The sequence below is a fragment of the Tupaia chinensis genome, unplaced genomic scaffold, assembly GCF_000334495.1.
Source record: "Tupaia chinensis unplaced genomic scaffold, TupChi_1.0 Scaffold000557_1, whole genome shotgun sequence".
NCBI classification, from domain to species: domain Eukaryota; kingdom Metazoa; phylum Chordata; class Mammalia; order Scandentia; family Tupaiidae; genus Tupaia; species Tupaia belangeri.
Window position 1 is genome coordinate 2673239 of NW_006160069.1, and position 11954 is coordinate 2685192.

The 11954-nt window shown below is 36.7% G+C and overlaps 1 protein-coding gene across 1 annotated transcript in view; it reads right to left on the reverse strand.

Moving 5' to 3' along the window:
• Nucleotides 1-4826: 4826 nt before the first annotated feature.
• ADAMTS5 (ADAM metallopeptidase with thrombospondin type 1 motif 5) overlaps nucleotides 4827-11954 on the reverse strand; it is a 59118-nt gene continuing 51990 nt past the window's right edge. The window contains exon 8 of the mRNA XM_006157710.2: nucleotides 4827-11727. Within this exon, the coding sequence (XP_006157772.1) occupies nucleotides 11160-11727 (568 nt within the window). The 3' untranslated portion in view covers nucleotides 4827-11159. The remainder of the gene's footprint in view (nucleotides 11728-11954) is intronic.

An 11954-nucleotide genomic window follows, 5' to 3' on the forward strand; every position in this document is an offset into this window, starting at 1 on the left:
AAGTTAAAGTACTCAGAAAGAACACTTATTTCCAGAAAAATAGGACAACTGGTTAGAGCCTATTTTGGAGAGATTTCTGTTTCTTCCTATAACTCTACAGTAAAAAAATAATAATGGCCTATAAAACAGTTTCATTCTTTCAGTAGGAGAACTCAATCATGGAATACATAAATAAACTTTTAGAAAAGTATGAACTTTAAAGCAAAACAAAAAATACCTGTTTAACTTGTTTAAAGTATTTCCATTGCCACATTTTGCCCACCTCCTGAGACACCATCCCCCATTTCCTGAATTCCTCTGATGATTATCTGTCTGGATTACTATAAATTCATTCATTTACTTATTCAACATGTACTGATTGAGCACCTGTTACACACCGGATACTTTTCTAGGAGCTGGTGGTATAGCAGTGAAAAAAAAAAAAAAAAAAGACCAATTGTTTAAAATAAGTGTATTCAGGACAGCAGTTAGCTTAATGGCTATGTCGCTGGACTCCCATGTGGTTGACTGTGGTTTTAGTCCTGGATCTGGTGGCTAAACTCATGCTGGGCACATGTGCGTGCCCAAGATCCCACGAGGAGAATGGAGGGGAAGGGATTATGGGGTGGCCATCCCCCCGGGGGGTGATTTCTCGCTTTCTGTCTCTCTGTCTCTCTGTCTTTCTGGCGAGCGAACATGCCTTATAGCAAAAACCTCTCCAAAATAAAAAAAATAATGTGTATTCATACATCTATGATAAGGTTAACAGACTATATGCAAATGAGCATTTAAAGAAATTTCAAGTAGTGATAAGTTCCATGAAGAAAGGTGGGACCAACCCTGTAACACAGTGGTTAGGTATTATGCAAATGAACCTGGATTCTACATGGTTCACCAGGGTTTGAATCCTGCCTCTGGCAGCAACATGTGGGCCCCTGATGGGATGGGAACTTAGGGAAAAATGGATTGTAGTGTGACCAGGCTCAGTTGGTGGGTATTTTCTCTCTCTCTTTTGTTCTGTCTCACATGTGCATACAGACACATGTTGTATTGTACATAAAAGAAAAAAATTTAAAAGAAAGAAAAATAAAGGAGAAATATGTCTATTTGATTTCATATAGTCAGGTACAGCTTTGCTGAGATAATAGTTAAGTAGAGATCTAAAGGTAGAGAGGAAGGTAGGGTATATCTGGAGAAGAACTTCTAGAAGAAAGGTTTTGAAGGTGTTTAGCACTTGGTATGTGAGAAATAGCACAGAGGCAAAGGAACTGGGGCTAGTGGGAAATGGTAAAGGAAGTCAGGAAAGTAGGTGGGAGCAGTACCCACGGGAAGACCATGGAGAAGACATTGTTTTTGTTTTGCTTTTTCAACTTTGATTAGGATAGGAAGATGTAGAGTTTTTTTGCAGAGAAGTTAACTTATCTGACTTATGATTTTTCCATGAACATTCTGGCTACTAAAGGAAGCAGAGCATTCCAGTAAGAGGCATATGCTGTTGTTCAGGATGGAAAAGATTAGCGGCTTAAACTAGGGTAGCAGAGAAGGAACTAAGAACCGACTGGTCTTAGCACTGCCTTGAAGGAGGGCACATCTACTGCTTGTCCTTATATGGAACGTATTATACCCACAGTTGGTCCTATTTCCAGACAATTTCTCAGGATTCTGCCTATATACGGTCTGTCTCTTATGGGGCTTCTGCCTGATCCTCTGTAGTTCTAAGCTCTGAACTGCCTTCCATCTTTCAACAGCCTAAAAAAAATACAAGAAAGACCCAGGGAGAAGGAAAAAACACATCTTTTCTCCAGCAGAGGAATAAGGAAGGGGCTTGAGAGTAAAGAAACAATCTAGATACAGTTTTTACAATGTCTAGCAGATACCAGACATAATTGGAAGGTGAGCAGGCTAATAGTTCTTAATATTTTTGTAGATGAAGAACTTTTTTTCAAGAGGTTTTTGCCTTAGAGCATATGTACTTGCCAAAGAGAGAAACAGAGACAGTGCCGTGGAAAGTGAGAAATCACCCCCTAAGGGGGATGGCCATGCTTCAATACCAATTCCTTCTTCTCTATTCTCTTTCCAGAATCTTGGGCATATATGTATACATACTCTGTGTGATTTTTCAAGCCACTGGGTCTGGGGCTTGAACCATGGTCGACCATGTGGGAGTCCAGTGACATAACCGCTATCCCATCTGCTGGCTCCCAAAAAGAACTCTTTTAAACATAAAACTAGTTCACCCAGTGTTTCTGGAATAAGTCTGTTTACAATGGTTTAAGAAGTAAACATTTTTGCTTTCCAAGATTTAGATGATTTTAAAAAGAAATAGTAACAACAGCCACAATAAAAGTTCTGTAATTTCAACTCAAGGAAAACCCTCGTGAAGGCTGAAATAGGGAGAAAAGCACTGTAGATTCCTCGAAGTAAAAAGAAAATCGATATTATAGAAAACTTTATCAATGCATGTTAGAGTGATTTCTTGGATCTGCTTCTTTTTGTCCATCCTGGGAACTGTACCAGAGAGTTATCATTGTGAGGTATGATTCTCTTTATAAGTCATAGGAAGGAAACTAAGAAAATAGGACTATTCCACTATCCCCCTCCACCTGTGACTACATAAAACCACAATCACGTATCCTGTGGAAACATGTGTTTAATTGAACAGATGAAACATTTAATAATTTGAGGCCAGCCACATGGCATGGTAGTGAAGGTGGCTAGATCCCACGTAGCCAACAACTCAGTTCAAGGCTCAGACCTGGTGTCTTGGAAAACATTCCAGGTGTGTTTGTGGACATGCTCAAAATATAGAGAGAATGGAGGAAGAATTGCAGCGGGGATGATTTCTTATTTTCTCTTTCTTTCTTTCTGTCTTTCTTTTTTTTTTTTTTTGGAGAGGTTTTTGCTATAGGGCGCGTGCGCTCACCAGACAGACAGAGAGAGACAGAAAGCGAGAAATCATCCCCCAGAGGGGATGGTCACGCCGCAATCCCTTCTCCTCCATTCTCCTCTCAGGATCTTGGTACACACGCACACGCGCCCGGCGTGAGTTTTAAGCCACCGGGTCCGGGACACGAACCGCGGTCAACTACGTGGGAGTCCAGCGACATAGCCATTACGCTAACTGCTGGTTCCCTCATTTTCTCTTTCTCACTCTCTTTCTGCTGATTTCATGCAGTCTATACCAAAGACAAACAGACAAAATCCAATAATTTATCAAGAAAGATCAAACAGAATCTAGGAATTAAAGACGACTTAAACTTCACAATTAATTACAGTTCCACTTCTAACCATCTCTTTTGCTCATTTCCTTCTTAATCTAAAAGCTATCCCCAGGACACGTTTTATGCCTTTGAGTCAGTCAATTACTTTCTGTGAAGGAATTTGTAAGTAAATATTGAAGTTTCCCCCCCCCCCTTACCAGCAATTTATTAGTTCTCTTATCAAATTCTCCCTCTTCCTTCCTTACACAACAGTCCTTTGTACCACTCCGCTCTTTGACTCAGTCCTTTCTGTTTGTCTGATTCTCCAGAATTCCCTTGCCATTCTCATTGGAATTTTAGGACTGTTCCTGTTTGACTCAGGGGATCTCACACCTTAGGAATTCAGAACACTTCCATTTCTCCAGCCTCATAGTCCTCTATCCATTCTGCAGTCCAGCCCTCAGCCTCACAGTTAGTAAGAATCTAAGACTCTCAGAACTTAAAGAAACCTGTGACTGATAATATGTATTTATAGTGTGTACGACAGTGCCTGGCACTCAGTGAAGGCTAGATAATCATTAACACTTATTATACTGTGGTTGTCACCTATAGTGTTGGGATCTTAAGACCAGTCTCACAAGGGCCATGGAGAGAAATGTGTGATAGAAAGTTTGTGAGGTGTCTGCAATAGGGCCTGACCCAATGATATGTTCAACAAATCTTAGCCATAGTATGATGATTAAGTTTATATAAGGGGACTTAAAAATTTTGTGAAAAAAATAGAATGGAAAGATGAGTTTAGAAGAAATAAAAAGATGAGTTTATTCTGTTACAAAAAATTTTTGAAATCCATGCAGGTTTTTAATAATGTATTTTCCATGAACTTTTTGAAGGACCCCCCCCCCCCACTTCCTACTATGGGTGTTCCTAAATAATTTATTTGGAGCCAGTAGGTGGCATTGTGGTTAAGGCGCTGGACTCCCTCTTGGCTGACCACTGTCTGAGTCCTAGACCTGGCGGCTTCATTACACCAGCACACTTATATGTCTGTCCAAAATCCCGAGAGGATGATGGGGGAGAAGAGATTGTGCTGGGAGGTGATTTCTCATTGTCTTTCTCTGCCTCTGGCAAGCAGATGCACCCTATGACAAAAACCTGAAAAAAAATTTCTCCAAAAAGTACATATCCTAAAGGGAAAAACCGCTGTAATTCTGAAATATTGTTTGATGTGAGAGGGAAATTCAATGTTTGCAATGTACACTAAAGAGTAAGATTTTCAGATTTAAAAGGAATTACTGCCCTTAAGAAACAATGCTGTGGGATCAGCAGTTGGCGTAATCGCTAGACTCCCATGTAGTCGACCGTGATTTGAGTCCTGGAGCTGGTGACTTAAACTCATGCTGGGCACGTGTGCATGTGTGCCCAAGATCCTGAGAGGAGAATGGAAGAGAAGTGATTGCGGCGTGACCATCCCCCCTGGGGGGTGATTTCTCGCTTTCTGTCTCTCTGCCTCTCTCTGTCTTTCTGGCAAGCACACATGCCCTATAGCAAAAACAAAACAAAACAAAAACAAACAAAAAAACCTCTCCCCCCAAAAAAGAAAAACAATGCTGTAAATTCGTTAGCAAACAAACAGACTTTTGCTAGTGAATTTTATTTTTTGTGTATTTTCAAATTTCTATGCTTGCATTATCGTGACTCATTTATATCTGGAAGAAGTTTATATATAACAATGAAAATTAAGCAGTAGATTATGCTGCTTGCTGTTTCAAATCGAACATCCAGATTTCAATAATAGAGAGATTTTTAGAGGGTGATAGTCTGGGAAGAAGAGCTTGAAACAATATTTCCACAGTACTTGGACAAAGAATGAGAAAGTATAAATTGTCTATGCCAAAGTGGATGAGAGATAACAGAAATTACAGAGAGACTAGGGGATTCTTGAGACCTGGCTTGGAACTACCACTGTTATGAGAAAATTAAAAATAAATGGACAACAGTTTCCAACTCTAAAACATACTATATGCGGTACATATTTTAACCTAGTTTACAATTTACATTTATTATTCCCACTGGAGCCACAAAACCAATGTTTCATTTTACAGTTTAAAGTCACACATAGGAAAATACTTTACAGAATAAGATATTGTTCCTCAATGAAAAATATTACAGTATACGTCCCAAACGGCTCAGTTCAAGTGATCTACCTGAATAACAGAGCTGTTGTGGAATGTAGGCTACAAGACACAGTAATGCTTTAAATAGGTGATTCAGATTTGAAGTTTGCCAATGCCGGACATTCATTTAACACAAGACCCGTCTTAGTTTTCCAAGATTTTGGGTTTGTCATCACTTCTGGAAAACTGAGAATAATAAGTAGTTTACATTTTACACCTTATATACAGTATATAAATCTTCAGTATGTTTTTCTACTATGAGTGCATGTTTAAAGATTTTTTTAAAAAAGTCTTTGTTATACCTTCTTAAGCTTATTACTTCATTCACACACCCTAATATAAAAATCAAATATTTGAGACACTGCTTACATCAAACGGAACATACTTCTGCAATCTGTCTAGTTATCTGCAAAGTCTATTCACAAAGCATGTGCTTGGTTTCCTCTGACACGCCACCCTGAATTGTGAGCAGTGTTTGCCAACTCCCAGCTGTAGCAAGATGAACGAATAATGTTTTTCATGCCTGAGTGTGTAATGCAAAAATGCCATCTAGACACTATATATTCCTTAGTAGAAACTTTAGTCTCACAAAGTTGCACTTAGTATGAATCTTTATTCTAAATATATTTTCAGTCCCGGCAGAAATGTTTCTCATATATCATGAGTTGTTAAACAAAAGGCTGAGATACAGTCATTGTTTACTATGATCATAAAATATTGCAAAGCTTAAAAAAAACCAAAAACCTCAGGCCAAATATATACAAGTGTGAATGAGGATGAGGCCTTAATAGATCCTGAAATATGACTCATATAAAGCTCTGCTTCTCTGATCTGATGCTCTTCAAGTTTGATGGCACCTTAAATGTCCTCAGATGTACACGTTTATCTCACGGACCACTGTTGATTGGAATGATCACTGAACATGCTTATTTCATAAACTCTGAATATCAAGTTGTGCCCAACCTTGACACAGAGCTTACAAGTACTTGAAAACTATAAAATCACATAGGAAAAAATTAGTAATTCAGAAATACCACATTTAATAGTTGATCATTGAAGATGTTAGCACCTCAGTAACATTTACAATTATTCATTGGATGTGCCAAAGGAATATTAATTATTTAAAAATCACAGTTATCCTCACAGTGTTAGACTTTGGGTCACTTTGATGTGGCAGTTCCATATAGGACAATGAATCACCATTTATTTTTTCATTTGATCTAGGCAGTCCACATGGTCTAGTTTGTGGAGTCAAGATAGGTATTTTTAACAGAAAACTTAATTACTAAAGTGCTGGTATATTAGTAGGGTGCAATAAACTGGGTTAACTAACGTCATGTTAAAGTCTAATTCCTTATCAACACCAATGTCTTCTAATAGCACGTTCCATTATTTTTCCCGAAAATCCTGCACTGAGAATATCATTGCCCAAAAGAGGTATTTACCAAATGGAATGCTTTGCTGATCTGAATACCATCTGCATATTGACTTTTTGTGGCTGACTACTGCACGGTTTTGTATGGCAATGTGTTTTCATGCACCAATTGAACAGAACACATCATGCATTATAGACTTATGTGCTTCATGATGATGTAACTTGATGTCAGTTTTTAGTTCATGCTAGCAGAGAAATATTAGGAAGATTGTTTTCCTTCAGTGGACTAGTCAGTTAAGTCAATCTACCTGTTTGTTTTTCTAAAACTATAAGTAGCTGGAAGATAAGAAAAATAATAGTAAAATTTACAAGTTCTTTCTCCGTGTGACTAAATGATAAAGCACCTCGAATTTGGTTCTATTGCATCTTTGTATAACTACATTTCAATACTCACGTTTTTTCCAATTTTGTGGTTTTAAAATATTCAGAAATATATTTGCATGGTCTCAAGTGTAACCATAAAGAGACTGGCAATCATCAGCAATTATGTCAATGAGGTTTCACACTGAGTCCTAGACTGCCAGCAAAATGTGGTTGTTATTAAATTCAATCTTATATCACAAAGTGTGAACTCTAAGACAACACAAACCCTGGACTTCTGATTCTGGCGGCTGTCCTCATCTAAGCTATTACGGTGATCCTGTTAACAAAAAGGAGCAAATGAGGAAACATCAGAAACTGGCAGACATGGTAGAGCGTGCTGTAGGCCCACTTTGTCTTGTTGCTGGGATTAGACTGAGAATTCATAGTCGGAGGCAAGCTGATGCCATCAGCAGTATCCCTGCTGTCCCAAGTCGCATCAACATTTCACGGACTTGAATTTTAGTAATACAAAGTCACATTCTATTACTGGGCACCCCATATTTATGGAAATAGTAATGTCTTCCAACATCTGAATCATGCACATCTGCTTTGCTTGTGCTGTTTTATAGAATTCTACAGACATTAGAGTCTGAATAATATTAAGTTTAAGGAGTGTTTCTCAAGCAGCAAAAGAAAATATTTGGTTTTATTATCATTTATATTGGAGGTTTTATACATGCAACTTTCCTATCACCAACAGCTCTTTATTCACGTTTATTAGTGAACTGAATAACCTTGACTTATGATTATGGCTTAGTGTCTACGGGAAGCTTCTAGGCTATGTATCCACCAAGTTTCAAACTTGCACCATGTTTGATTCAATAAGCATTTTTCTTACCTGTGACTTGGAAAAAACAGTGTTTGTTAATGGGATGTTAAAGATCTGTTAACATAGCTACAAGTAATGAACACTACTAGTCATGACAGTTTAAATTGAAAATATCCTTAGAAAGAGAAGTGATAGTATCAGAATAAAGATACATGAGGAATATACACATATACACCTGTTTCATGCAGAAAGCTTTCTGTAAAAAAATACAAAAGCAACCAGTGCCGTATAATATGTAAACTCACAAAGTATACTTTATACACAAACATAAAGCATAAATTAAAAAGTAGGACAACAGCAAAACATTTTAAATATAGAAGAATTTGCACATATTTTTGTTAAATAAGAATAAATAATTTTATCACACAAGTTCACATACCAGTTGCAAAAACAATAAATTACTTTTTTTCAGTGCTGCAACTTTTTATTGTTTGTGATTTATCCCTTAATTCTTAGTTAAATGGGATAAAACTGTTTCCACAGGAAGGCAAATGAAACGGGATTTGTTGAATAAATTATAATGATACCCTTTTACCTCTAAACAACAACAAGGCAGGGATCATGTCTTCTTTTCTGTTCTAGAAGAAACGTTATTTTCCTCTGAGCTCCTTTTGTACTGACATTATGGGCACTTAGTTATGTAAGTGAGATTAGATCCTTGTGAACCTGAGCATTTTTGTTTACATATTTATTTTTGAGAAGTAGACCCTAGCATCTTGAATCCTAGATTTTTTTAAAATATATTCAAGATGCAACTATGAAAAGGTGAAAGACAGTACAAAGTCAAACTGGACAGAATTAGAATGTTAGTATTTTCCCTGTGCGTGTCATTCTTCATATCCACTTTACACTCCATTTCTCTGAATTTTGACTTCTAGTCCACCATTTTTCTCGAATGTTTAGACATACATTCCTCAGTCAATCTAGTTATACAAAAAAGAGTAAACTCCTTAAAATCATGGTTTATCTAATCTAAACTATCTAGAACTACTTCAACAAGAAGTGGAAAATTTCATTATTTTAAAGAATAATCAATCACTCATAAATCATATTAAATATCGATAAATACAATAGAGAGAAGCAGAGTAGGAGACTACCATATTAGCTCTTCAATTACTTTTTAATGTTATTGGGGCTATGTAATCACGAAAGATGAAAATAAATTTCACATTTGAGTTACTTGATTAAAACTATTTTCAAAATTTTAGAAAGTAACATTTCCTCTCTGTTAATTCTCTTTGCACAGATAGTCAGTGTATTTGTAATTAAAAACAAAACAAAACAAAACTATTTCCTTGTTCCCTGTCCTTGCTACGTGGTGATTTTCATAAAATATAGTTTACCAGTATTGTATAGGCTTAATTTCAAAATAATTTTTAAAGTACATACTTAAAACAGTGTAGCATCCATTTTTTGGCCTACTGAAATGAGTATGCTATGTGAGAGAAATGATATAATTCTCTTATATTAAAAGTATTTTATAATAAAAATAAACTCTCATGAGCGTAATGGAACGCAGAGAATGGTTCCCAAATCTATACATGCAAGTCTTTAACAATAGGCACTTTTGGTATGATTATTATAAAATTTTATTTTAAAAAATTGGCTTTGTGGTATTTCATAAAGAAAAAATAATTCCAATAAAATGATAAACCTCAGTTTTCTAATCTTGGAAGGGGGAATAGAATTTACCATCTAAAGAGATTTTTATACCAATGATTATTAAAAAAAATTCAATCTGTAACTATTCAAATGTATAACTTACCTAGAACAGACTATATAAATAAAAATCCCAACTTTATGAAAATCATTACATTTCATCACTCAAATACTTGCTGATACAACCAAGTGGTTTCTAAATAAAAATAAACTTTAGCATAAAATATACTTGCATTAAAATTGTTTCTAAGAAAGTATTGCCTATGGTGTGGAAACAGTCTTATTAATGTTAATCACTTTTTTTCTTTTCATTAACCACATTAATGATGGTAACTACTTCTAGAGGTGGCCAACTACCAAGTCATCTTTAATATTCCTATTAAATGGTCAATAACAAGTCCAAAACATTGTCAGTCTTACAGAACCTTTGAATAAAACAAACAAGTTAAAGTCAACACATATTGAAGGCTTGCTGGTAAGAGGTATACCAGTATTGAGGATGTTGGACATGGCAGAAAATTCTTGGCTGTGTGTTTTGTATGTATATCACACATTGTGAGATGTGATGGGAGCAACAGAAAGAGTATGAAGTCAGGAGAATATAAGTTGAAAACACATTGAATTATGTTAATTTTTCTTTCAAATTTCAGCACAAAAATCCTGATTTTTAGACTCTTGAATACTGATCACATATGCACACACACACACACATACACAGGCAAACACTATGTCTATATACTAATTACATATTAATTTGATTGACTGCCCAAAAAAGTGCAGGCAGTCAAAGTTTAAGTAAATGGATCTGCATATGTCAATGACTAGACACACTGAGATCTTTTTTTCTTTTTAGAATTTCTCAAAAGATGCTTGCCATCAGAATTGTTTTTTTTAATGAAAATTGTATCTCCTGTAGTCAGACAAGATACTAAATGTTGTTAAAACAGCAGCAAGTTCTTAATTTCCAGTAAAACATCCACAGCTTTTTCTGGAAACTGAAAGGAGTTGAAATAGCTGCAGACCTACTTTGGTCAAACACATTTTTTATAGAAATATAAACATAGACATTTTAATAGAACCAGGTGATATAAAGTGACATACCAACTGAGAAAATATTTACAAACAGTAAAAATAAGCTACTGTGTATTATGGGTGAAAATGATTATGATGCCTTTAAAGACATTCTGTAAGAGGTAGGTGACAAGGGGGAGTTGCTCTGTCATCTTCAAATGTCCCCAGATTCTACATTCGTCAGTGTGCTTTTTCATCCTTGTAGACCCAGGGAATGCTCAGTAACTCCCAAGTTCTTCTATATTCCAAGGTCACCATTGTCACATGAAGCAGTGCACATATTCATTTGGTCCTATAGAGCTGATCCTGCCCATAATTCAACTCCTGTTGACAAGGACACTCACTGAAGCATGACTTCCGGTGCATCGGGTAGACCTCTTGTTCACCACAACTGTTTTAGTGATGAATCCTCCAGTTACCTTTGCGCATAAGGCCATAACCACAGACTAACATTTCTTCAGCAAACATTGTTTAAATGCAGAAGGCCTCTGAGAGAGAAGACATCCCTTTGCTAACTTTCGGTTCTCATCCTTGCACTGCACGGTCCTGGTGTGCCAGCCTGTATCACAGGTCCTGGAACAGGCGAGCCAGGGGCCCGTCACCCACTGCAGCTGTGGAGTTTGTGACCCCACCTTATTGCTGCCATGACTGGTGACAGCATTTTCTTTTTGAGTGGACTTCTTGGGAACAAAAAAACTGTAACGGACATCTAATGCTTTAGTTGGGTCTGTTGCAAGAATCTGCACTATGAGAATTTCCTTCGTGGCGGAGTAGCCCATACCATGCAGGAAGTCATCCCGATGGCTCCAGCCACTGTAGTTCATGACTGTCCCATTGATGTCAATGATGGTTTCTGAAGTGGAGATCATGTACTTCCCATTGATAAGGTACTCACCATTTTTCTTCTTCAGGGCTAAGTAGGCAGTGAATCTGGTCTGGTCTTTGGCTTTGAACTGTCGAACTTTTATGTGCGTTGCCCCTTCAGGGATCCTCACAACGTCAGTGTAACCCTTACTAAGGGCAGGAATGTTCACAGAGAAGAAGCGGTAGGGTGGACAAGGAGAGAAAATAAGGGCACATGTATCAAATGTATAAGCAAATAGAGATGTTCTAAAACTCTTCCCTTATCTTAACACAAAGTTTAAGTTTTGTAAGAGATTATTTTAAAATTGGCTTTACGAATGAATTTTCTTGTAAAGAAATAAAATGCAGTTAGATTATGAAATATATATATATATATA